The sequence below is a fragment of the Periophthalmus magnuspinnatus genome, chromosome 21 (assembly GCF_009829125.3).
Source record: "Periophthalmus magnuspinnatus isolate fPerMag1 chromosome 21, fPerMag1.2.pri, whole genome shotgun sequence".
NCBI classification, from domain to species: domain Eukaryota; kingdom Metazoa; phylum Chordata; class Actinopteri; order Gobiiformes; family Gobiidae; genus Periophthalmus; species Periophthalmus magnuspinnatus.
In genome coordinates, this window is record NC_047146.1 from 18,689,559 (window position 1) to 18,717,526 (window position 27,968).

A 27,968-nucleotide genomic window follows, 5' to 3' on the forward strand; every position below is an offset into this window, starting at 1 on the left:
CACTCTTCTCAGGTTTGGCCCCGTGTACGGCTTGATGGATGAGCCAGGCTCAGAATTTGCTGCTGTGTAGTTGGGCCACTCTCTTCAGGAAGTCTCTTTGGTCTGAGCTGAGGCTGGTCTTCCCACTGACCTCCTGCCACTCCAAAGACTGGATGGAGTGCTTGTTCCGGATCACCTGCCAATCAATATTAACCATCAAGTTTTTAAAACCATTAAAATCATTCTGTCAACATGTAGCTTAGGTTTTCATGTTTTTAAATAGTAAAATGACCAATAATATTTATTACAGTAAATAACTTTTCATCTCAATGTTGTAAATCAGAAATGTATTAAGTTGGTCACCAAATGAAATATATGAATATGAAATCCCTGGGTGTTATCCATCTTGTATTTATTCGATTAGATGTGTGTTCAGTGGTTAAAATACCACTGGAAAACATGCCATCCTCACAATGAGAGGGTTTCCTCTCTTCATAAATGTGGCCTATAGCCTGATGGCTTCCCCTGCTTGTTGAGATATAGTACATTTTTACCTAGTCCCCATGTAAAAATTGGATACAAAGCTGCCCACCCCGTCCCACTAATTTTGTTGTTGGCTATTATATTAAGTTATAATATATGGGGCGTTTCTGTCAGTACCGTTCTGTTGATGTCAGCCAGCAGGGGGCAGTCTCTGTCCAGATGCAGGTGCAGGACTGTGGTCTCCACCCAGGCGTCGTCTGTGTTCCTGGAGTCATCCACATAACCCTCATACAGCTCAAACACCTGAGGAAGACACCATTCCAATATACTATACAGTTCCTCATCTATAATATTAGGGATGGGACAAGATCTCATGCCACAAGATCTTACGAGACAAAGATTGTGCACGAATGAGTAAAATATTTTGTGTTTGCATTGGACAAAAAACATGCTAGAGTTTCACCTCCTTGACAATCTGTAGTGAAATGCAGTGGTATTATAAATAAATACATACATTCTGAATTTAACAATGTGAGGCCAACTGATGTGCACAATTTATTTATTACAATTTATTATGTCAAAATATTGTCTCATCTTGCATTTCATTCCACCCTTAATAAATGTACTATATTTCAGAACTCTTGAGGTATTTTTGATTGGAAAATGTATAAAAATGATCAAACACGATAAAAAGATAGAAATAATTTTAACCTGGCTGACTAAACTTTTCAAAAACTAGACATATCAAGATAAACAGTACGTTTTAAATTTGAATAAAGTTATGAAAGCTTGTATAGTGTTTTGACAAAAGTTTCCCAAGAGTAAATTTGCAGCACAGTGAGCAGTTTAAGGACACATAGATCAGACATACCTTGTCTTTCTCTGAGAGTACTTCACTGATCTTATGAGACACTTTCTTCCCCAGTGTTTTCACAAGAGTCTGAGGAAGATCGTCCACAGAGTCGACTTCTCCCTGAGGACAGCCCGAGGACAGCACAGGGCCAGTTGTGGTTAGGGTCTTGTCAGGGTGAATATTGGAGCTAAATTAAAATAATTTGGCTGTCTGTATAATCCCTCAGTTGTCCAGGTAGGTTCCATAGCAACAGAAAATTCAGTTTAGTCGACTGCTATGTTTAGCAGTTAGGCCCAGCTCTGAGATAAAAAAGTAGACGTATTTTACAACTGACTTTTATTTATTCTAACCTCTATCTGCAGGTTAAAGGACTAGCAACCCAGGTTCACTTGTGATTGTAGTTACACACACACACACACACACACACACACACACACACACACACACACTCACCCCGGGTAACACCAGGGATTTCTGATGCTCATCCCTGAGCGCCAGAAATTCCAGCTCAGAACACGCTCTGTCTCTCCACCTGTAAAACACACATATGGACTGGTAAGGCAGGGCAAGTTTATTCGTACACAAAGTAATTCAAAGTGCTTTACAGAATAAGAAAGACATTAAAATCACACAAATCAAAACATAAATAATCACAAATAATTACCATAAAATTAACATTAAAACAGAAGAGTGTAGAATAAAAACCTTTCAGTTATATGCACAACTGAAGAGAACTGTTTTGAGCCTGGAGTTAAACATAGAAAGATTGTTCCAGGTTTTAGCTGCATAAAACTGAAACGCCAATTCCCAATGTTTAGTTCTGACTCTGGGCACCAGCAGGAGGCCGGTCCCTGAAGTCCTCTGAGTGCGAGATTGTTTATATGGCACTAACATGTCAGAGATGTACTTTGGATCTAGGCCATGGAGAGACTTGTTCACAAGCAGAGCTGCTTTAAAGTCTATTCTTTGAGCTACAGCAGCCAGTGCAAAGACTTGAGCACTGGTCTCAGATCTAAAATGGTTTACAGTTTGCAGTTAGATCTGTATGTTATGTATTTATTTATTTGATTGGGACAGTGTATGTGAATGCAGAAGAAATAACAATTTATTACAAAAAATACAATATCAAGCAGTCCACAGTAGAAAGGTTATAAAAAAAAAAGAGATGATTAAAGAATACTTTTTTCTGAGCACTCAAGAATGCACCATTGGCATTTTGCCTAGATTGTTGCGTCATAGATAAAACTCTAGACTACAGACTCTTGGTCCATAAACCATCAACAGACTGTGGTCAAATCTCAAGGCGACAAAAGCATGTTTAAAAGAGAATTAAAGCCAAAGAATATATAGCATCTGTAAAACAAATCATTCACATGCAAATGTTAGCACATAGAATCCAAACATAATTATCAACATAATTATTTATTAATAACACACCCTTAATTCTAGCTTTTAACCCTACCGTGTGAGGATGAGGTCGAGACTGCAGTTGGGGCCCAGCCGGGGGAGCACCCCACGGCCTCTTAGCCCAGTCCTGCCTCCAGGGTTACTGTGTACAACACATCCACAATCAGTCACAAGAAGTACTTAAACTTTATGTTACAATGGTGTGAACTCTACCTATAACTGTGAGCTCCAGGCTCTGACCTACAACAAAAGACAATATCAGTGAGAGTTTGCAATATGGATGTTTTGCTAATGGTAATGCAATGGATGTAATCAGGTCTTTACAATTTGGATGGGAACATTACTGAAAACTTAATACAACTTGATAGAATAGATTTTTTTAACAAAACATTTAAAGTTGCAGTGTGTAACTTTTCTGTTGGAGATTATATTTTACCTGTCAAGTTAAAGTGGGACTAAATACCTAAATTCCACCAAAAAACACATTTCGAATAGAGCTGCTAAACCGAGCAGTACCTGGAGCATTAAAGAAGAATGCATTTTATGATATTTTTGGGAAGTAAAATCATCAGTAATAAAATCAATGCTAGAGAATTGGTTCTGAATAATCATAAGTTGATCTAAAAATTTAAAATGGAAATGTGGTTGTGGGCTGAGTTTAGCTGTTTAGTCCCACTTTAAGTATTTCTGCCACTATAACCTCAATAACAAATAATTGCACTGTAACACAGTCAGAAAATTTAAGTTCAAAGTCTTATTAAAGGTACGGCGGCTCTGTCAAAACTGTGTTAAATACACCCATCTAAAAGCCTAGTAGTTTAGTGTACCACCTCTGCTTTAAGTATGTTTCATTCTTTATCGCTCAGTGAAAAAAAGTTTGGACATCCCTGACAAAAACGTTGCGCAGTGCAGCTTTAATAACATGAACAGGTCTAGACATACTCATCCATGCTGTCCGGAGAGGAGTAATATGGAGGGTTGTAGGAGCTGAAGCTGACCTGAAGTGAATGTAATTGGAAGGACAAAACATTAAATAATATACAAAATCTGGTATTTTCAAATGACAGACACAAAAATTAGACAAACTAAATCATATCTGAAGGAACAGTGCAAAAATCACAAATGTTCAAATCATTTCATATTGTTAACATAAAGCTTTTGTTACTTGTAGACTTACACAGTGGGAAAAGTAACCAAATTGTGTACTCCAGTAAGAGTACTATCACTTCAATAAAAATATGTTGTTAGAAAGGTCCCCTTATAAGTAGAAATTCTCAAAAAAGTTTTGAAAATCCTACCTCCCAGGGCACCTTTTCCTCAGGCACAGGGAAGCGAGTGACTCTGCTGTCAGGGTAGTGGAGTCGTCGCGCTTTCACGTGGTAGCTCTCCTCTCTCTCCTTCGGGTTTGTTATGCTGTCAGTGACATCCCCTACTAATATCAGATCTGTAAAGGAAACATGAAGGTAAGAACTACCAAAGTATGCAGGTGAAATTTACTGAGGATAAATTATTTACTCAGTGATGGTGGTGGATCCTTTGGTTTGAGTTCTGCCAGTTTCAGATTGTCCATGATCCACTGCAGAGCGCGGGCAGACTGCATGGCCTGATGGAAACAAAGAGGAGACATTTAGAGGAAGTAGAGGCCAGATAGCACTTTGTGAATATATGTACAAATAGTTTTATACTTTGCAGGCAACATAGAAAATATATACATCAATAAGAAAAGGACATGTTGCAACAAAATGTGCCCTAAGTAACTTTTCTGGCTGAGGGTACGTCACCTGCCTGTCTCCATGGAGACAAGCAGGTTGTACCACCAAAGTTATTTTCAAGCATTAAAAACACCTGCAATTGCAGGATATCATTATATTATGGAAAAGTTACAGAAGGCACCTTTAACATTCTTCATTCAATACTTTGGCCAAAATGTGATCTATGTAATATGATGTAATATTGTATTGTATTTCTCACCTGCTCAGGGACGACAGATGGAAACTAGCTTCGGCTATAATCTGGTGCAAAGCATCTTTAATGTTTTTGCACATTGTCCCTATGAAATAAACTAATAAACTAAACTAAACTAAACTAACTATCACATCTGTTTATGCTGTGGGATCAGACAGAATGTAATATTATAATGTAATATTACATCCAATAATGGGATATTGTAAAGTGTTTGATACAGACTATTGTAAGAGTAATCAAACCTGCTCCTCAAGCCGGGCCAGGCGCCTGACCACAAGGCCAGAGCTTGGCTCCTCCTCTCGGTCCACATGCTCACAGAGAGTGGACACTCTGCAGGACAAAAAGACATAGAACACAAAATAGAAAAATATACTGACAGATAAATACAAATACATTTCTAAATGATATGGTATATAGAATTTTGACACATTCCGTTTCAATGCTTTTAAAACACTCATGAGCAGGCCATTGGTGTCTCTCACTTTTGTGCAGTGTCCAGTATCCTGCGCTCTGTACTCTGCATCTGCTCCTGCTTCATGGACGTCAGGTATCGGTCCTTCATGAGCTGCTCCCAGGACAGAAGCTCCTCCTCCTCTGTCTGAGAAAGCTTGTGTTCTACAAGGAATAAAAACAATTGTCAGGCAAAAGCATGGTGTAGTTACTTTACCATTTGGATAGAGGGAGATTCAGGCGCCTACAACTGTAGGAGTACAATTATTTTGAAATGCATATGACAGGTTAGACTACTCATGTCATTTGAACAGTGAATATATGTATATTTAACATTTTTAACATACATATATATAATATATAGTTAAAAAATTATTGATAATTTTGGACATGGGCAGCAGATGTGTGTGTGATAAAGGGGATAATCTAGCAACATTAACAAGAGCTAAAACATTTCAAAATGACACAGATTATGATTACATTAATAAAATATAAATTACAACATCTTTATTTTGTTAAATTCATGTTGAAACTGCCACGCTTTTCTTGTGCGTAAACTGTCCCTGCAGTTTGGATGGAGTTTACCGTGTTGACATAGGTAATGTGTTTTCAGTGCTTATCACATGAGTAGAGGTATTCTGTTTTGGAAATCGGCGCTACTTCCTGTGTTTTTGTAATTTACTTCTTATTTTTTCCCAGAAACTGCCACTTAACTGATGTAAAAGTATGAGAAAATATAAATCTCTCTGGGCCCACACTACAAACTCACTGAAGTCGGTCCATGGGTTGGATGCTCTCCGCAGCACCACACTCCTCAAGAACATGTACAGATGACTCAGGAGGATGAGAGGGGGTGGGGCTGCGGGCCGGCTGTAGTACTCCTTTATCAACTCATACCTCTGGAACTTCCATATACGGTCAGTGTTGTCCTGCACTTCCTGGAAGGTAAAGCTGTCCCACATCACAAATTATTCATATTTTAAAAGCTCTGTTTGTGCTTTGTGGCCAACTTTGTGGCTAACCAAGACTACACACTTTTCCTAATGGTGGGTTTTAAATGAATCACAGCATTCTATCAGCCAACAATAAATAATCCAAATGGGGGAAATGAATATTGTTAAAATTATATTTTTGTTGTTATATAGCAGTTTACAGGGTCTAGTGAAAGGTTTCTGGCTGTGGTTACATACACACCAAAATATGATTATAATATGAATTCTGGACCTTTAGGATGATTTGCTAATGATTTTGCTGTTTACATTTCAATCATCTTAGAACTCTAACAATGTGATAATAATCTAATTTTGAGTGTGTATGTAACTGCAGCTACTGACTCACAGGTAGATTAACTAATCAAAGAAACACATGGTAACTGTGCAAAACATTCATCTGAGAGATAGAAGTTACAGATTTTGTTAAGAATGAGAATATTCAAAAAGAAATGTGATAGAGATTTGCTGTGTACTTGACCCCAAACCCTTTACTGACAAACAGAAAGTAGAGGAAAAGCTGGTTCTCCAGGCTAATCCTAAATCCTACTAATTCAACTGACGGTAAATTGACTGTTTTGTAGCTTTGAACCATGTTACAATGCTGTTTCCTTAAAACCGGAAGTGTTTCATTCAAACATTGCATATTTCTTAACTATATACCAGTATTTTTCAAACAATCGCAATAAGAACAGGGTCGTGGGCAGTGAAAATCAAACAGCATGTATGTATTTGAGACAAAATGATACCCACTCACTTGAATATGGCTATGAGCAGGTTGAGCAGCAGTATGTTAGCAAAGAGCAGGTACACACAGAGCATGAGGATGGTGAGCCACTCTGGGAACGCAGGCATCTCCTGCTCGTTCAACATCGGGCACTTGGGTTTGAGCGGGTCGCTGCCATTCATACTGCACAAGTTTATGTCAAAATCTGTGTCTGCAAACAGCAAAGAGACCCACTGTACTCCAGCAATGTGTGGACAAAGGGATAATCCTTTATAATAACTACACTTTATTCAGCCTTAGAGTTTCATCCCCCTAGAATCAGCAAGTGAGCTATTAGCATGTTAGAATGTTTGATAAAGAATGATGAAAAAAACTCACTCTAGCCTCTAGAAGTTTGTAAAAAAAACAAACAAACAAACATGCTTATTAACGTATCATGGTGACTAATTAGGATGCTCTGAATGCATAAGGTAAGTGAGGAATAACATGGACCACTGCAAACCGTTAAAAATGGCAATAAACTATATAAACTATTTGTCCAGGATGAATAATGTTTTTGTTCGTGCTTTATTTTTTTATTTTTTTATAGAGGGGGTGCGAGTAATGAAAGTACTAATGTATTTACATGAGTTAGAAATTTCACTTTTGTTTTTGATGCTTTGAGTCTCCCCTCCCTTTTTCTCTCCACACTAAGGCACTCCCCCATCACAGCACTATCACACCACAATCAGCACGCAGCCACCTAAAAAAACTATCGTACATCGCATCAGATTTGTGACATTATAGTGTATTGCTTTGTATCCTGCTTTTGCATATTTATGAAAAATGGCTATGCTGAAGCATGGGTGACTTAGGCTTGTGTGCTGAGCTTTTCAAATCGTACAGGTAACTGTAAGGAGCAGTACAATCTTGTCCTATAATAGGATTGTATTGCTTGAATAGGGCCTGGGAGAGATCACTAAATTACTCAAACATGCACGGATGACATCTAAAATCTGTTCAGGGAACAAAGTTATAATAGTAAAAAGCTCCAAAATCCAAAATAAAAAAACCCTCTTTAAGGATTACTTATTATAAAGCAGTACCGACAAAAATGTATAAAAATGCACTTACTGTCAATGTTTTTGGGCATGTCTCCAAATATGGTGAGGTAGGGTTCATAGACCGCCCCTCTCAGGATCCAGCCCAACCGGTCCTCGTTGTGGATGAGGATGCTCTGCTTGGCCACTCCATAGGCCACTACCCAGATGCTTAACAGGAACATGAAGAAGAACATGTCCATCATCTGCAGCAAACAGGTCAGAAGAAGCAGGTTACTCTTCATAATATGGTTTGAGATATACTTACATTATTTTAAGGCACTGTTACACCTGGTTCACACTGAATGTGGTTCAGTCTTATAATCATACTTCCAGAGTGTATCAGATAAGAGAATGTGTTATTCACAAACTAAGGCTAAACAGGTACACTTCTTTATTAGACAAATTCATTTGTATGTTTTTCTATGGACTTCAAGAGGTTCAATATAGAGGCTTATTATACTTGATACCACACCAGAAAAGAAACAGATGCCTTGACGTCAGATAGACTAGATATTAATAGACTGAATATTCTCATGGATGAAATTCCTCAGTTTGATAAAGAAATATAGGAACACATGGTACAATCTTTTTACATGATGATGAGAGGCCTATGGCTTTGCTCATGGTACCGACTACCTGTGAAACGTTCACTCACCGCAGCGAATGTGGTGTGTGAGGTCTGTCAGGTTTGGTAGCCAGGAGTTAGGCACATACCACATTTAGGGTAAACTAAGGATTACACTGTAAGGCTTCTCCTCACCATCCTTTTGACAATAATGATCTTTGGTCCCAAAGTTCGACTGATTGTGAAGATAGCCATGAGACGCAGACAAAACACAATGAAGTCGATGCAGAGAAGGATTTTTCCAGCATAAAACAGGCCATCAATTAACCTAAATGGAAAATGCATATTCAGTTATCAAAATGATGGAAATAATACCCCACACAGAAATGTACATGTTATTTCAATAAAAGCCTACTAACCTGAACACAAGGCCAAAGATGAAAAGGATGATGGACAAAACGTCTAAAATATTCCACACGTCGTTGATGTACATTTTGACCTTTTTCCGAAACCCAAACCCGTCAGGATCATGAAACAGCTGTGAATACATATTAAAGAAGAAGCACAAAGTTAGATTATATAAAGTTAGATTATATATTGAAAAATAAATTACTCAATTTAAATTATACTTCAGTGAAAATGATTAGGGTCAATGAGATACAAAAGTGAAATAGTCATTTTATTGGAGTTTGAAATCTTTGAGTAAGTAAAAGGAAGTAAAAACACAGTGAAGAAGAGGGGACTCAGCACACATTCTTGAGGGACATCAGATTAACTGTGATGGTGCTGCATGTGTTGAAGTGGACATGGCATCAGCAGTTGAGCAGAACCAATTGAACCAATTTGCAAACTTTGCAAACTGAATAGAGGTTCAGACAGTGATAGAGAACAGACTTATGAAGAAAAGCATTGTAAAAGACTCAAAGAAGTTAATTTAGCCTTGTGTGTTATGATCAAAATGGTCTCACCTGTCGGATCTCTTCACAGACCAGGGAGAAGAGCCAGATGTACAGCAGGATCTCTAAGCCTGAAGGAGTGGTCTGGAAGTCCACCATCAGCACCACAGCAAACAATGTCAGGAAGGCAAAATAGGACACAATGTTCATGAAGAACTTGACCTGAGGAGAGGTGTACAGAGACACCAGGCGTGCCCATCCATCCAAGGGTTTCAACTCTACGTCCTGAGATGACTCACTGAGGAGACATGAACATTTCAACAAGACAGTTTACATTTTTCCAATTCAAAAGCCTTGTGAAAGTGTAAATGCTACGCACAGGCCTTCAGATTTCATGTGCAAGACACTTCCTGTGACCGACTCGATGGTTTTCATCTCCTCTTTTCTCTCAGCCTCTCTCTGGATCAGTTCATCTTTTCTGTGGAAGTCAGTCAGACAAGGGAACCTTTACTAGTCCCAACATTACAACAGCAAAGCAAAAACTACACAACTGAGCACAATGCAGTGATGTAATGTTTGTTTGTAAGTAGATTTTTTTTTTCATTAGATTCTATTTAAAGCACCCCTATATGAGATTTCTGGTGGCAGGAAAGTTAAAATCAAGATTTGGAATATTCTCCATGATCTCCTGATGGTCAGAGGGCAGTGATGAAAACTCTGGGACAACGAATAGAAATTAACCTTGAGCTATAATCCAGTGTGTTCATGTTGTATCATGTGTGTCCATTAACATTACTGCCCCAATCATATAAATAAATAAATAAATAAATAAATAAATAAATAAATAAATAAATAAATAAATAAATAAATAAATAAATAAATAAATAAATAAATAAATAAATAAATAAATACAAATTCCTGTAAGTAATCCGGGATTCATAGATCCATAGTTACATTTTGTTTCTTTTTATGACATTCCATGGAAAATTCCAGGCAAAGCGATACTATCTCCATGGAGAGAAGCAGCAACCTTACACCAAGCAAAGTTAAGTCTAGGAAGAGGTAAGCCTGCTCACAGTAAGAATATATACAATTATTTCCACTGACAGAACCTAGGCTAACTTTATGCCACTGGGCTTACATGTTCTTGTTTCATCAACAACTACCTAAAGTCCAAGAAGTGCATGTAGATGAGAGGGAAGAACAGGAGGCACAGCAGGACTCTCCAAACTGGGTTCTCCACTGACAGCTCTCCACACCAGATCTGAGTCAGCAGAGCCTGAACACAGAGGATGGTGCAAAGTCAACACAAATCTGCCACATTTGTGTAAATCATGACAAGAGAACCCAGATTACCTGAACACCTGACTGGGCCACAAAGCTTTGGTTGTTAGCCTCCAGTGCCATCCTCAGACAAGTGGTTCTACCCCAAAATGGTGACACTCGCGCCAACAGTTTCTGAGCACGCTCCTCATCACAGGAGTAGCACTCACTGAAGACATCTGGGATTCAATGGAAATTCACACACTGTCATTCTGAGTGTATTTCCAAGTGTGTGGTTTAGTGTTAATATAATATTCAGTGTTAATATGACATCATTATTTTCACATTACAGAATAGCCTCCACAGTATTTTAGACAGAGCACTTCATCCATCCATGTCTTCAGCGTATTCTCTGGAGCCAGGTTGTGTGGAGAGTTGAAATTTCCTCAACCCACACACTGGCTCCAACTCCTCCAGGTGGATTCTGAGGCATTCCCAGGCCACACAAGGCGGACGTAGCCCAAACAATGCCCACGCCACCTAAACTGTGGTGGAGCAGCAGCTCTACTCCAAGCTCCTCTTATGAGACAAAGCTCCTAACACTTTACCAGTGGTCTAAGGGAGCGCTCATATCAGCTTAATTTCTGCCATTAGCCAAAGCTCATGAGTAGGAAGGTAGACTGAGGGGTAAATCAAGAGCTTTGCCTTTTGACTCAGCTCCTTCTTCACCACAACAGTCCAATGTAGTCGCAACAGTGACCACATCACTATAGACACTGCATCGATCCGCCTGTCAATCTCACGCTCCATCCTTCCCTCACTCATGAAAAAGACCCTGAGATACTTGAACTCATCCACTTGAGGCAGGGACTCTCCACCCACCTGGAGAGGGCAAGCCACTTCATCTCATTCAAAAACATTCTTAAAGAATGTGCAACCATCCTTGCCTCTCAGTCTAGTTTGCCCAACTGCCGACTTTTGTCTTTCACCAGGAACTCTCTGAAACTCCTTCCTTCGTATAGCAGGTTACATTTTTAAATGCACATGTACGATAGTTCTTACCCATGGCACGCTTCTCATAGAGTTTGGCTAGCTCTTTCATTTCTTCTGCCTCATCTGCATCTTTGTCCTCTTCTGCCAGTTTTTTCAAGATCTTACTGGCAGCCAGAGCAGCGGCCATGCAGTCCTGACACTGCCATGAAAAAACATCAAGACACTGCTCACTGACCTTCATTCATAAAACACATTCAGAGTCGTAATCACCTCCTCCCAGGTGATTTCTGCCAGAGCTCTATTGTTGTGAAGAATGGCCCACAGGAACAGGTCACTCTCTGGGTTTCTGTGTAGATCAGGAGGTTTCTCTTTGAAACTGCTTTGAGATCCAAGACTTTTGGAGAGCTGTAAGAGAAACAAGGAGCATGTGGAACATCATCTTGTGCGGGTTATTCCAGGAAGGTTATTTAATACGGAATTAAGCCCAGTAGGAATCCATCCTGCCATTTCTCACCTCCATCTTGATTAAGAAATGCATTTAGATCCTGTTATTGCATTATTTTGAACTTTATATATTAATAAGATGTGAGTTAAAGCTCCCTCTGCTGATTGCAATAGGCATTAAATGTGAAAACCAACAACAAAGCTAAGGGAACAACGTTATATCAAGGTTAAGGGCAATTTTGTATGAATGTTTCCCTCATCAGAGGCTCTGTACTGATAATTGTTACTCAAATCATTTTTTTTATATAGTATTTGAATGAGGCTTACTGAATCTGAGGCTGTGGACATATCCAGCTGGTAGACAGTATCAGAGGTGGAATAGATGTGGCAGGTGAAGCTCCCCAGCAGACGGCGAATCTCCTCGGACACGTGGGTCAAAGAGATGGTCTGGCTCTGGGTGGAGAAGGCTCGCGGGCGCATTCCAAAGTGCGGTCTTCTGGTGCGCTGGGAGGAGCTAGCGCGTTTGGCTAGCCTCCTCAGGAACAGACAGTTGGGCAGCTGCCTGTAGAGCTCACACAGGGTCTCCTCCTGTAGGAAGTCCCGCAGGCTCACCCCATTCTCCAGCAGAAGACTCACAAACTCAGGCTTGTTTCCAACCAGAGCTGAGAACATGGCATTGTGGAGCTGCTCCGACTGTGAAATGGGTTACAAGGAAAACAAAATGGATTCTTTCTTGTTTTGTCTGATTTTTCCTGTTGTTTGATTTTCCTGTTTGTTTTTGTGTGTAGGCAGCACGGTGGCTGAGTGGCAACACTCATGCCTCACAGCAAGAAGGTTTGGTTCGATCCCCATGTCTGGATGGGTTTCCTCCAGGTAATCCGGTTTCCCCCATCAACCAAAACATGAACGCCCTTCGAGACAACTGTTGTTGTGATTTTGGGCGTTAAAAAAATAAAATTAATTGAATTGAATTCTTGTGAGCTTTAAGCCATGTTAGAATGTTGTTACCTTCTAAAATACCTGGAGTTGTGTTTCATTTCATTTACACATTTGAGTGATGCTTTATTATTAGTCTGTCTACATCTTCTAAGCTCAAAATGCTCTGTTCCAGTTTGTGATCTCATGTAATGTCAAGTTAACAGCTACTTTTTACCTTTTGTTCGGTAGCGATTGGAAATTTCATATATATATATATATATATATATATATATATATATATATATATATATATATATATATATATATATATATATATATATATATATATATATATATATATATATATATATATATATATATACTATAATACTGTGGACTTCTATAGTCAAATGAACAACATTGCCATCAAAACAGGCAGGAGAATACCCTCCTTCAGACCAAATAAGAGTGAGGTTTGTGGAGCTGCAAGCCCACTCTGCTATAAATAAACCATAATAAAAAATAAATAAATAAATAAATAAAATAAGCAAAGTAATAACAAAATGAGCCATTTTAGGCTCAATAAAAAATAGATTTTGTTTCTTTGAAAATAATATAAATGTATGTTATGTTGTTAGGTTGTTTTGTTTGTATTGATTATCACAGAATTATCATATCAGTTTATCAAGGAGCCATGTATTGAGAATTGCATCAGATTGTGAAAAAACCTAGCCTAATTTTAAGCCACTAAAACATTATCTTTATATACATACTTAGTACTATGAATAAATTCTGTCCCAGTTGTTTTTTGTTTGGTGTAAACTACTGCTTACCTTCCACTGGCTTTCATCGGTGAATATCTCGGTGTTGGCAATGTCCACTCTGTTCCAGGCCACAGCCAGCTCAAGCTGCCTCTGATAGTCCACACTCACTATGCCCTGTCCACTCCTGGACGCTGAGAGAACAATAAGGATTTTTTTTACTACTGTATTGTTAACTGTAATACCACATCTGACTTCTACAGTATATGAGCAAATCTGCAGCAAGGATTTTTTCTATTTATAAAGTGCTTTTAGTAGTAGTAAAGTTAATGAACCTAGACAATGCAAACTCTTTTGTATTCCTCCAGAGTCAGAACTGTGACTGTAGACATGTAAAAAAGAAAAAAAGACAAAGCCCTAGTGTTAAAGGCTTTGTCATTTTAACACTAGGGCTTTGATGTGATGTGCGAGCAATTTGAATATTTTATTTAAACTCGATCATTGGTACAATCTTATTTATTCTTATCGTTTGAGTAGCAAGTATTCAAATAGATACTACAGTGTTTCCCAAACTGTGGTATATGTGCCCTTAATACACAGGGCAATCTGCAGTTTGAGTATTTGTTTTATTTAGAAACAAATCTATAAATGTTTGGTCCTCATTTGGATTAATTATTAGTTAGTCTCATTATAAAAAAAATAATACCACAATAACATATCTTGAGTTGTATTTGGTGTCATTCACAGCATGTTCTCGTTCATTAATGCTGCGCGCTTATATTCATATATCAGCATGTATACATTCATATATCTCCCTGTATACAATTACTTTAATTGTTTTCCCTATGGTAATGCCTTTGTTACCACTAGATGGCAAGCTGCAGCAGAACTTTGAAATAAGGTGTACTTCTTTAATTAGCCATTATTTTAACTTATAAAATATGAAATGCCAAAGCAAAGGTACTAAAGGCAAGTAGCAATACAAATAATGCATAATATGTGTTCTTTAAGACCATGTACAGCCATAATTTAACCCTGCTATAGTCCTGGTTTAGATGATCTACTCTGGTCTACTAAATCCTTCCAACCCCATTAAACTCATCATTCTTTACCATCCAAATTACATTACAATACACTAGCGCTGCTGTTTCTGCTCTGTCCATTTTCTGTAATCACTGCGATGCTTTCTCGCTGTAGATCTATTAACATAATAGCTTCCTCTGACCTTTGAGGAGTGCCCGAAGAATAGCCACGTCAACATCTCCATCGCTGTCTGCAGTTGCCCGGAAAACGGTCAGCAGATGTGGAGTTCTGATGATGTCCTGGATCTGAAGAAGCAAAAGCACAAGGGGGGATAGGAGTCAAAAATTGTACTAAGGACCTAATTTCTCAAGCATTTGTTCATGTGCGAAATAATTTATCACAGAGATGGTAAAGAGGAATGGGACATTTTCACCAACATGGGCAAAAATTCAGTTGAAGGAAAGATTTATCACAGCTCTGACAGCATGATCGGTGTGATAATATAGTATGCTAGAGGGACAGGTGCAAACTTTTTAACCCCTTAGCATTCCGGGTGATTTTGGTGAAATTGCCTTTGTTCTGACCTCTCCAAATTAAAATAATCACCATTATTGAACCCTCAGTAGTAACTGCACTAGTTTGGGGTCCCTATAGTTTTACCCACAGGTGTCAGAATCACTGTAAGTTTGTCTGCTGAGCATTTATACACTTTGGAACACACATAAAAAAATGTTTTTGTCATCCTCGCCAAAAAAAAAATTGTGAAAATGAAGGTGTAGAAAGCTGCAGTGGGGAGCTGGGGACAAAAATACACCATACCTCAACTGACAAGACTGTTGACCACATACATTTCAAATTTGAGGTCAATACCTATAAAAATGAGAGTTTTACAATCATTTTATCATGAGTAAGTCCAGGCCTCTCCACACCTATCCGAATGAAGACATTTGGAGAACGTTTGGAAAAAGTGCAATAACTTTTGAATGTTTCAACCCACAGACATCAGTGAGGGCTCTACTGAAAACTCACACTGAGAGGAATCTGTATCTGCACACCCAGCTGCTCTATTACTGTACATTTATATATCATATCAAAACACATTATAAAATTTATATTTGTATATAAAATACAGTCAAAACAAGTGGTATGGGTCAAAATAAATATATATTTACAAACCACACACTGCAAACAATCAACAAACACACACACGCTTCAAAATGTAAACAAACACACACTGGAAACTGAGAACACACTGTACATGATCGTACAGTGAGACAGTCATTCTGCAACAGTGGCTCAGTGGTTAGAGCTTTGGTCCCGCAACCATTGCATTGTGTCCTTAGTTCTGTCATTGTGTCCTTAGTGCCCTAAGACACTTCACCCAAGTGGTGTGTGCGTGATGATTGGTGGGGGTCGGGGGGCGCAGATTGGCATTAGCTAATGCCAATGCCTTACACATGATACACAATTAAGTGAATAGCAGAATAAACCACACTTACCGATCAGGAACAGCATCCAGTCCATCAAAACATAAGGTCCTCTGCTCCTCAGTCCATCATGAGATCTTCACTCGGTTCCACGAACCGCTCCGGGTCCGAGATGCCTCTAGTTTAACTTGTACAAACATCCACAGTGTCCTCGGTCGCGCACTTCCTTTGTTTTGTCCGTTTCGTCATGTTTAAAACGCAAAACTGCTGCGTAAAATTACGCAACTCGCGCGCGTAATTTTACGCGCGGATCTTTGTATCCAGCCTCGGCTTGTTACGCACGCAGCAAACTCCGTCTGTTTGCAGTAAACCACTGCATGTCACGCATCAGCGTGTTCCGCAGTTCATGGGCTTTAAGAGGAAAACATCACTAAACGTGTGTAATGTAACAGCTTGATTCTACAAGGGGGAGAGTGGGGCGTACTCTTTCAGTCATCTGTAGCTCTCATTCACTGTCCGCGGCTCCAGTAACCCACAGCCCCCACCTTATTGGCCAACTTTGGTGTCAATCACAAGCTAACAAGTTTGTTTTGCACTGAGGAACAAAGTTGGCGCTGTCAGAAGTTTATTATGCCTGAAACTGACAAAAGAAATGCAGAGAAGCGACGGAACAGATTTCACTTTCCTGCAGCAGATTGGACATGGAGGCTCTAACTTCCTTTGTGGACATAATTTCTTGACACGATTATATTCTCTGGACCTTTACGGAACGAATGAGACCAGTTTTCTGTGAATATGTTGATGTTTGACAGAACCAGAGCGCTCAATGGTAAGTGCAGTGCAAATCCACATTTCTGACTTCTCTGTAAAAACGGCTTTCCTGTCAGCACTGTGGTGACTAGAGGTGTAAGTGGTTTACATATTCAGAAAGATGAATGCCGTAGCTTTCATTTGATGTGTAGATTGTTTGTGTGGGTGACGCAGAAATACACATACATTGCTGTAAAGTTGTAACGTAAAGGCCCGCGGGCCGTCGGAACGCTAAGTGGTTTTAAACAGGAAAACTGCTGCAATTTGAGCACCTATAAAGCATCAGATATTGATTTTAACCGCCGCTTTAACTGCTACAACCAACCAACATCATAAACATGCAAAAACACTTCAGCAATTCAATATCCCATAGGAGCAGAGTCATGCAACTTAAGCACTCACTAACTACTCTCATTTATAGATCAATTTTGCAGCAGAAATAATATTGCAGCTCCCAGTAGTAAATCATATGTAACACACACACAAACTGCACAAGCAATTTTTAAGTTTATACTTGTAGTTTAGCACCTGGAATGATAACTGTGGCCCTAAGAGTACTGTTACTTCAAAATAATGTTGCTCAAGTAGAAGTACAAAGTAGCGGTCTAGGAAACAAGTGTAAAAATAATAACTAGTACTCAATTAAGTAAGAGTAATGCAATTGGAAGGATAAAAAACTGAAATAATATACACAATCTGGAATTGTTATCTGGTATAAGGGATAGACCACAAAAACTAATAATTTTATATTGTTAACTGTTATATAGTTTGTGTCACTAGACTCATTCACAGAGGGAAGAGTACCTTAAACCTTTACTCAAGTAAAAATGTCCTATACTGTTCTCTGATTCAAAGGTTTACAGTTTGAGTCCCAGATGATCCAAGATGGCGCCACGTACAGTCGCCCTGGTGACTTGGTGCGCTGTGTGTTTTTTGTTTTTGTGTGTTTCTTCTGTGTCTGCGTGCTCTTACACCCGTGAAGAGCTCTTAACAATCAGAACAACAACTCCTGTTGATCTACTGCCAGTCTTTTTAGTACCTGCAGTAGATTTTGTTTACTCTTTGGCCAAAAGACTGAGGCGCCGAAGACGAGGAAAGCGGGCAGGGGCCTTGGTGCGCCTCCGGAGACGCGGCGCTCGCACGCCCCTACCTGGAATTTTCCTGTCTAACGTTCGCTCACTCAGCAACAAGACGGACGAACTGGCGCTGCTGATGAGGAGAAACAAAGACTTCTCTTCCTCTTGCGTCTTATGCTTCACGGAGACATGGCTCAACGAGCGTATCCCGGACTGTGTGCTTCAACTGGAGGGATTCCAGCTCCTCCGCGTGGACAGACAACGGGGACTCTCCGTGGGAAAGACGAAAGGTGGAGGTGTCTGTTTCTACATCAACAACGCCTGGTGTACGGATGTAACTGTGATCTCCCAACACTGCTCTCCCGCCGTGGAATATCTTTTCATTAACTGTAGGCCTTTCTTGTCTCATGAACACTTTATAATATCTGCACTAAACTGGACACTTAATAACACCAGTCACTTTAATAAGCCACTTTGCACTGTTGTTCTGATGCTGCTGTTGTACATATTTTCTCAATTTAAGTATTTAATTTGATTTTTTTAAGCATATCTTTTTACCTTTGTGCATGCCCTTATTTGTATTTGTATTTATTCAGTGTGTTTATGTTGCACTTTTTCACCAAATCAAGTTCCTAGTTTGTGAACTGTGTTCACAGACTATGGCAATAAAAGTCTTCTGATTCTGATTCTGATTACATTAAGGAACCACTCACACTGACACACACACACCAGTGTATGGAGACTCTGGGGGTTAGGTGGGTCTCCAAGGAGACAACAACAGTGGTATTCATCTGTGGGATTTGAGATTTAACCGTCAAATTGTTGGTCAGTGAATCTTGGTGCTTTACCAATAATGATTATGCCAGAAATGGGATTAGAACCACTGACCTTCGGATCAGAGGACAAGCACTCTACCATCTGAGCTATGGTGGATGTTTCGTGTTTATTGGGTGCCCATTTGTGGCTAAGAAAATGACCCTTACATAATACCTTTTAATAAACTAGTATAGAACTGAACTTTGCCAAGGACAAAAGACTCTATTGGTATCAGCACTGTAGACACTTATGCTCTTTGATTCAAGAAGAAATCCAGCAAAACTGTGGACAAACTACATTCAAATAGAAATATGAAAGCTAGAAATATGTTGTGTTACCTTCTTTGTCCACTCGATGATCTTGGCGTCTGAGAAGTCCTCATACTCCTGTCCAAAGAACCTCTTCATGAGCTGCTGGATGAGGCTGATTGTGACCCTGCTCACAGGCAGGTCTGCTACATGAGCCACCACATCTGCTATCCTGCCCGAACCCTCCAGTACCACACACGGAGTATCGTTCAGCATGGCATTGTACATGGTCTGAGAGGAGATACAGAAGATCCAAAAGCCTTTATTTACTTTTACTATTCAACGAAAAGCTCTTATTCATGTAATGTACCGGTGTGATCCCACAGTCACCCAGGGGTTTCAAAAAGTTTGGGGGGAAGGTTTGGCAACTTTAAGAATTGATAGAATCAGCCTGGTCTAAGCCCTGACTTAATACGTCCCTTGTAAAACACTGTAGAGGAGTATCTTATCATTTGTAAGGTCTATCAGGTTACATTATAAAAGTTTTCTGTTTTTTGCCTTTTGGACTCTTCTCTCTAACAATCTTTTTTAGACAGAACATGTGTCCATATCTGCTTGTCAATGCCTGACCTTGTCAAACCTCAGAAGTCAAGCAGAGCCAGGCCTGGTTATTTCTTGGATGGAAGCCCGCTGGGATGTGCCACAGTGTGAAACTGGTCAAAGGCCACTTGGCAGCCTCACTTCCGTCAGTCTGTCCCAGAGCAGCTGTGGCTACAATAATAGCTTACCACCACTGTGTAAAAATGCAATGTAAAGCTTCTTTGTTCAAAAAGCACTGTATAAAACAATTGTATCATTATTGAAGATTTCACACAATAAAAATATGGAAAACCTCAGCAGATGTATGAACACCACAGGCAGAAAAGCAGTGATCCACAGTTGGCAGAAGAGGCCATCTTTGTCAAAAGAGTGTGTTTTCTCTGTCGCAGAATGGACTCTCTTACTATAATAATTAAATAATGGCCCAGTTTCTCGCTCCGGGCCCAAGTCTTTTGTTGTCAAAAAACACCAGAAAATGTTTGAAATTAAAGTTGGTTGACCAGGCTTAGGTTTAGTAGAAGAAGAGGAGACTTACATCTAGAGTTCCAGGTCCTCCATCCAACACCACACACACCACAGGGATGGTCACTCCACTTGCTAAAGTCACCAAATCAGTATTATTACCATATCAAAAACACTGAATAAACTAAGCCATTCCTCCTGACCTTTGTTGCTGAGCCTTTTCCTGGCGATGCATTTCTCCAGCTGAGCCCTCAGTTCAATCTCAGCTCCATACTGTCCATGAGTACCATTGTCCACCAGCAAGAAGTGGGTGTGGTTGTGGTCCAGGCAGCACAACTGGCCCTGACCCTTCACGTCTGCGTCATAATGAGCAGGGAAGCAACCCTAGGCCACAGAGTAAGATAAGGTCAGAAATATTGTCCTGACAAGAAAACTGGTCATATGTTATATTACTATATTTTGTGTGGTCTGAATACACTTCTCATTGTAAGACCACGAGAAGTTACCACTACAACTTTGTAGCTAGAATTGCTGATAAAAAAAAAAACAGCTAAAACCACACTTTTTAGCATAAGTAACATCTCATTTATGGTGAGCATTTGATTTTCAGGTTTCACTTTCACTTTAAAGTAGCAGACCAAAACAATGAGCCAACACATGTTAGTCCACAGTGGAGGGACAGTAGTTTGTCATCACTGCTGATCTAAAATGACTATCCATCCAAACATGTCTAATATTTCAAGGCTGGTACTTATTTATTGCAGTTTAACGCCTCTCCTACTCTGCATATAATGTAAATCGGGCTGTGTGGTTACGTGCAATGGGCATCTGAGTATGAACCAGCTTCTCCAGATGTGACAAACATTTATAATCACACCTGTACCCGTGTTTAATGCTTTAAATGGACTTATTTGTTTGTTTTTATTTGTAATTTTCTGTAGTTTAATCAAGGCACCCATGAAAAGGAGAACCTGAGTACTCTCTTTGGGCTCTCCCTGTATAAATAAATACAAAGAAGATGTGTTATTTGAATCATAACACAGCTCAATTGTAATTCCCGAGTTTACATGCATTTTAAATTTTATTAGACTATCTAGCTTCACCATAAAAAAAAAGAAAGCCACTAAAGTGAGTGTAAAAACGGAATCCACTGTAGCACCTGTGGGTTGACCAGTGTGTGTCTGTTGTGGAGGATGCCCCAAGTGGCCACACCGATGGCCACGATCTGTCCTCCGCCGATGGAGCTGCTCAGCGCATGGTCCCTCACTGCCTGCCCCACATGTTTCATCACCCCGGTGTTAGTGCCTCCTGTCAGGATCCACGCTCCTGCCACAGACAACATTAGACCAGGCTATATTTACAGGTTATCTGCATGTTTCTGGGAAGTCTGCTCAGGCCACTCTGATCAGCAGATAGTCTGATTCTATCTTATCATTTTGTCAGATTTGCAGGATAAGTGCGCTCCTGAAGACTATGTAATGTCATTATAATACTTTTAATATTATGAGGTACCAGCCAGCCTCTTCCACAGCAAGACTTTTATATTTGTTTTTAAGCTGTAGCAGGTCTTTCACATTTTAGATTTTGTGTTTTGAGGTTTTACAGAAGAGTTGCCTTTGAATTGCCACTTATTCTAAAAATTGGGAATGTTTTGATGTCATCTGTAACCCAGCAATTGCACTTTTCAGAAATATCCTCAATCAAATGTTTAATGTCTAGTAAGTAAAACATCTAAACTTGGCAATACGATCCAGTCCAAGCTACAGTAATACTTATGCTTGCAGTGTGGCCCCACCTGTGGTCTGGGCCACCTTGATGAGGCCCCTGTGGAACATGTTCTTGAGCCGGGCCCTCAGGTAGAAGTTTTTGGCTCCCCCTGTGACTGAGATGAGCAGGTTTGGAGTGGCCAGCTTCCATTGTTCTGTCAGGAGCTCATACAGCAGCTCGGGCTGTGTGTCCGAGGAAACACGCACGTACTACACACATACACAGAGATATGACATGTACTACACATGTACACACACACACGCGACACAAGAACTATTGATTCATTCTGTTATGAATTAAATGTCATCCAAAAACACAGTGGCTCCGGTGTGAAGTGGCTGTCTTATAACAAAAAGGTACCCATTAAGTGTGAGTGTGAGTTAATGAAATGTGTATGTGGGTGTTAAAAGTTCTATATCAGTCTAATGTTGATGATGCATGTATGACAGACAGAAAGGCCACATGTTTGTTGTATGTAGTGTGTACCTTAGCAGTCTTGTGTCCCAGCCCTCCAAAGCAGATGTTGCCGAAAGCGTCCGTTCTGCTCTCTCTGACATGTTTGTGCAGACTCCAGCTTTCTGTGTGGTCAGCAGGTTTGAGGGCCTCTTCCCCATGACTGCTCTTGCTGTGGCCACACTCGCACCTGTCCTGACTGTCACACAACAGGAAACAGTGATACACTTAGTAAACAGCTGTAGTTACACAACAGTTGTGCTACTTTAACTGTACTTGGGTAATGTAATTACCAAGTAACATGCTCCTTTTTATAGTAGAATATTAGGTTACTATTCGTGACACAATTAGTGACAAAAGTAATATAATGATACAATAAATACATAATAAGGCCTTTTTATGGAATATCCCATGGCATTAAACCTATCTGACATGTTTTTGTTTAAATTATCGGGTTATTGCTCAAACTAAAACTTGAACATCAATCATTCTTACACCTGCGTGCGCACTTCACAGATCAGATTTCCTTGCCTCCATAGAGATAGTAAAGTTTAATGCCATACTGTGAAGTAGAGTAGGCAGTTGTTAAGTGTGATGTCACTTCCGGGTCCATCAGCTGTTTAAAAACAATAAACATGTTTATAATTTACAAATTTTTATTGACGACACATGTCATGTTAAAAAGAGATTGCAGCAGTTTAAGGCTAACAAGGATCTATGGTTAAACTGTGACAGTTTATGACGGAGGATGAGGTAAGAAGCTGGACTAGAGTAAGCTAGTGTTAGCCACAGTGGAGAAAGAAGTAGGCAATTTTGTTACTTAAGTACAAGTACAGATACCGGAGCAACAAAGTACTAAAGTAAAAGTATCACCTAAAAAAATCTACTTAAGTAAAAGTATTAAAAATGTACTCAAAGAGTAAAAAGTTGAACTATTTCACACAGATTTTCAGGTCTTACAAAACTGAAAACTAAACCTTGGTATGGAAAAATAATCGATTAAAATAAAGATTGTTTTTTCTACCTGTTTTTATTTGTTTGGGTTTTTTTTTGTTTGCTCAAACTCTGAATATAATAATAATGAAAAAGACTTTTACTTTTCAGTCCAGTTCAAAAATGTAGTGGTGTAGTAGAAAGTACAAATACCTGCTCTCAAATGTAGTGAAGTAAAAAGTATCCACTTTAAAAAGTACTTAAGTAAAGTACAGATATCTAAAATTTATACTTAAGTACTACTTTTACTTTGGTACGTTCCACCGTTGGTAAGCAGTGACCAGCAGTTAGTGAAATCAACACACTGGTAATTATATGTTAAGGTGGATTATTACTACATTATTTACATATTTGATACAGTTTGTAGTTAAACATATGTTTTTGAAAGGTAACTGTCTCTTGTTTGATGAATAAGGAACAAAAAGAAAAGAAAAAATCAGTTGTGAAGTTTACAGTATGGTTGAACCTGGCAGTGACATCACTTAACAACTCGATAATTCCTCCTGAACTTGAGTTACGAAGTCAATGGGAGGAGGAGTCAAAAGTAGTAGTACCTGTCACTGCTCTTGTAGTAGCAGCATTCCTTCTTAGAGATGTGTCCTTGGATCCAGGACGAGTAGTTGTACCTCTGCAGAGAAGAGGATGTGGTCAGAGGGGCAGTGGTCACTTTCAAACCCTCCTCAGACTGACCCATGATCCCAGACGCCAGTCCGAGACCCCAACCGGACCGGACCAGAGGCTGGATCTAGTCCTGTGCACCGGTCAAGTGTGTGGAGAGAGGAGAGGAGAGAGAGAAAGAAAGAAAGAGAGAGAGAGAGGAGAGAGAGAAAGAAAAAAAGAGAGACAGAGAAGTGAAGGAGGCAAGAAAAAGGAGAGAGTAAGAGAAGGGGGACAGCAAGGAAAAACTGAGAGCACAAGATGAGAAGGGAAGGAAGAAGGAACAAAGAGTAGGGAAGGAAAAGGGAAAGAGGAAATAGAAAGGGAGAGTGAGAGATAGAAGGGCCAGGAGAGAAAAAGGGGGAAGATGGGAGGGGGGAATGAAGCAGGGAGAGAAGAGAGGGAAGGGAGAGGGTAAGAAAATGAGGACGGGAATAAAGAGAGAGGAGGAAAGATAGGGGAGGTTGAGAGGAAATAGAAGAGGGGATGGAAAAAGAGCAGACAAAGTGGGAGATGATGAGTAGAGAAAATGGAGGAGGGAGAAAAGGGGGAGGAGGGAAGGCAGGGGAGGTACAGAGAGTGAGAAAGTGAGAAGTAAAGAAGAGGAGAGAAAGGAGAGCAAGGAGGAGAAGATGATGAGTAAGCAGAGAGGAGGTAGAGAAGGAAGGGAGAGAAGAGAGATAGAAAGGAAGGAAAGAGATGAGTGTAAGAAGGGAAAGCAAAGGTGGATGAGCGAGCGGTAAGAGAAAAGGGCTAAATAGAGTAGACTAGAGAGTGATGGAATGTGATAGGAAGCAGAGAGAGAAAGAGATAGAGATGGAGAGAAAGAGAGAGAGGGAGGCAGAGCTGTGCTGAGTCACGAACTGCAGTGAGCCAACGTCAGGACAGAAAACCAGCACAGGGGCGATCGATACTGCACAAAATACTGCTGCTAGATCATATTCTCTAGTAAAATCATTTCAAGTATTTACTGTAGTTATTGAGTATGGAGTTTGCATGTTCTAACAGGTACTTCACATTCTCCCAAGCAACCATAATGTCTGTGTAATCCCTCACTTGTCCACGTGGGAAAGTAAAAAAGAAAATTCTGTTAACTAGACAAAAGTTTTAGAGTGAAGATGTCTCGCTGCTCATCCAAGCCGCTTCTTCAGTTCTGGTCAGATCGCTGTCTCATATCTGTCTGGACAGAGGAGCTAACTACACTGAAACTAACACACCTATTTGTTTACAGTATCTGTTTGTTAGCTATAGGTGTAGTAGGAGGAGTCTGAGTCAAATTGTGTCATGAATCTAAATCTGAGTCCCAGTTTTAGCACATGAAGCGAGAGTTGTCCTATTTTTTCTATCTGTAAAGTCTTGTATATGTTTAAACCTTTGAACATCCATTAAAAACCTGGCAGTACTGTAACTCATCTTTAAAGCCTGCGCTCTTAAAAAAAACTTACTATCACAACTGAACCTGTGTTACCATAGCCTTGACCTGCAGATAAAGGACACAGTTTTTCTCATTTTTCATATATGGACAGGTCATGCCTCATGTGAAATCTCAGAACCTCCAGAATTTACTCACTGAGCTGCAGAGGATGCACTACCACTGATTCATGATTGGCTGCAAGTGATCAGAGAGAGTCATTTTAGGTTTAAACCAACTAGATTTCAGCATCTGACTGAATAACCATCCACAACAGCAAATTATAATAAACAACTTGGCCAGCAGAGTAATATGTTTTTGTAATTAAGAATAAATCAGCATTAAGATTGTTATCAGTCAAAGCTGTATTTGATTTAAACTTGATATGCACTTGTATCTTGGGACACAGTTAAGTCATGTTTATGGAATTTTGAATCAAAATCTTGTATACGGTTCCTTAAACCTGTAGCACCTTTGAAATAAACTTTTTTATATTGTTTTTAGATACATTTCCTGTTCTCATCTTGACTCGTCCAATCCGAGTCCAAGTCTGAGTTCTTGATTGACAGATCTGAGCCCTAGTCCAGTCTGAATCTCAAATCAAGCCACGAGTCACTGTCCTTAGAAACAAGTGTGAGTCTGGAGTAACCCGTGTAATGCTCTTGAGTGACAGGTGGATCTAACCAATCACGATGAAGTGTGGACTCTCAGAAGGAGCAGATGGCTTTAATTAGCACCTTAAGGCAGTATAAAGATATTGAAGTATATTGTGCATGACCTATCTGTGTCTCAAGATTCGAGGTAAACATGTTCAAATCAAATATAGTCTTTACTGATATCAACTGCAATGCTGATTTATTCTTAATTACAGAAACATTGTGGCTGTTGTTGGTGTTTTGGCTCATAAAACATATTGGAATTTCTAAATCTCTCATTTGGATTGCCAGTTTTTACAATTAAAACCATTTGGAATAAAATCTAAAAGGCTTCTCTCTGATCTGAATGGTCACTATCTAAACCCCAGCACCTGCAGCCAATATGAATGAGTGCTAGTGCAGCCTCTACAGCTCAGTGAGTGAATTCTGGAGGAATTCATTTGTGATTGTCGTACATTTTTAAATCAGTAGGAGTGCAAGCTACATACAGTGATGTATAGCTGAGCAAATTAAAAATGCTTCTTAATGAGGGTGCAAAGTGATATTTCTGCACTTGCCTCTTTAATTTTACTGTCCATTCACTTTTTACGCAATACTTGAAAGTGAACCGAGACATTTACAAGCATCTTAGCGCACACTGTCCAAACATTAAAACATATATATCAAGAAATTCATTTTTTACTCACATATTGATATTTCTTAGGTATCATATAACAGACACATAAATACTCCTGCTCCATGTGAGACATCCACACGCTCTACTGTTCAAGTGTGCCTGCTCTTGACACTAATCTTGTAACTCTATTCCACAGCAGCAATCACAATCAAATCAAAATTGCAATTAGAAAGAACATAGATTTTTGAAGTGCCATCATTTCCTCCATAAAAAACAAAATCTCCTGTCTTATTCTGCATAAAAAACTACTAACCCTGTAGTTTAGGTCTATACAAACATGTTCTGAAATATGATTCTTGTATTAGTTAGTTGTATTAGTTGATATTTCTGCCTTTTTCTCAATTCTTCTGGATATTTAAAATGTGACGGTGTACAGAATTCTATTATTATGAGAACAGCAATGCTTTCCCAAGTCGTTCTTCCCTACCACGGACTTACCTTGAGGTTGCCGATGATACGGTTGAAGTTGGTCTTCTCGAGCTGCCCGGAGAAGAGGGTGGGCTGCACCTTGTTGATGGACTCTGGCAGCATTTCTGTGAGGACATAAACAGCATGTCTGCGGTGGAGAGACATGAGGACACAAGGAGGGACTGTGGACTTCTAAGGGCTTATCTTATCTACCCAGCTGAACCCTATACCGCAGGTGCATGTGCTACGAATCGTGCACGCTCAGAGGCTTGTGCACGCTCAGAGACTCGTGCACACTCGCAGGCTCGTGTAATCTCGAGATTCGTGAAAGGGAAGGTGAATTTCCGGTATTACAGATTCTAAGTAACCTCTTACAAACACATTATGTCTGCTGTGGTCAGAACATTAGAGTCTGTCAGGGAGGTCATGTGACACCACTCCAGAGACAGAGAGAGTGAGAGAGAGAGAAAGGACCTCACATAATTTATACTTTGCAGCTGATGTCTTCATCATTCCCTGGGGGTGTAACACTTACTGTAGGCTCTGCTCTGTCTGAAGCTCTGTTACTCAAGTTGGACTTTAATCCAAGATTTATTTTGACACAATCTGAACAGAAACAACTGAGCTAGCCAAACTACAACAGTTGAGGTGACATGTGCTGTTAAACAAGTCCCTCAAATAAAATTGCAGCTAGATAGCATTAACCAACA

The 27,968-nt window shown here is 39.6% G+C and overlaps 2 protein-coding genes across 4 annotated transcripts in view; one reads left to right on the forward strand and one right to left on the reverse strand.

Moving 5' to 3' along the window:
- On the reverse strand, positions 1 to 27,442 carry trpm2 (transient receptor potential cation channel, subfamily M, member 2). 3 transcript variants are annotated; one of them, XM_055230348.1, is made up of 33 exons: positions 27,289 to 27,442; positions 24,005 to 24,078; positions 22,491 to 22,656; positions 22,033 to 22,213; positions 21,397 to 21,563; positions 20,441 to 20,621; positions 20,311 to 20,372; positions 19,266 to 19,466; positions 15,001 to 15,103; positions 13,848 to 13,969; positions 12,424 to 12,789; positions 11,923 to 12,057; positions 11,722 to 11,851; positions 10,753 to 10,898; positions 10,563 to 10,675; positions 9,776 to 9,874; positions 9,469 to 9,694; positions 8,920 to 9,038; positions 8,696 to 8,828; positions 7,967 to 8,138; positions 6,884 to 7,064; positions 5,907 to 6,088; positions 5,170 to 5,302; positions 4,930 to 5,017; positions 4,238 to 4,325; positions 4,021 to 4,166; positions 3,665 to 3,720; positions 2,936 to 2,962; positions 2,778 to 2,864; positions 1,769 to 1,847; positions 1,334 to 1,435; positions 640 to 765; positions 1 to 175 (listed from the first exon to the last, which is right to left on the reverse strand). In XM_055230348.1, exons 1-33 carry the CDS (start codon positions 27,421 to 27,423, stop codon positions 50 to 52), a joined length of 4,452 nt encoding a protein of 1,483 aa, XP_055086323.1. In that variant the 5' UTR covers positions 27,424 to 27,442; the 3' UTR covers positions 1 to 49. The 3 variants fall into 3 exon arrangements, with proteins under 3 accessions (XP_055086323.1, XP_055086324.1, XP_055086325.1); XM_055230349.1 differs by lacking the exons at positions 1 to 175; positions 640 to 765; positions 1,334 to 1,435; ... (12 more) ...; positions 8,920 to 9,038; positions 9,469 to 9,694 and having other exon boundaries at positions 9,819 to 9,874; positions 10,538 to 10,675; XM_055230350.1 differs by lacking the exons at positions 1 to 175; positions 640 to 765; positions 1,334 to 1,435; ... (18 more) ...; positions 11,923 to 12,057; positions 13,848 to 13,969 and having other exon boundaries at positions 12,663 to 12,789.
- Positions 1 to 27,968, forward strand: part of ddx18 (DEAD (Asp-Glu-Ala-Asp) box polypeptide 18) — a 125,128-nt gene that overhangs the window by 89,141 nt on the left and 8,019 nt on the right. The gene's annotated exons all lie outside the window — the stretch shown is intronic.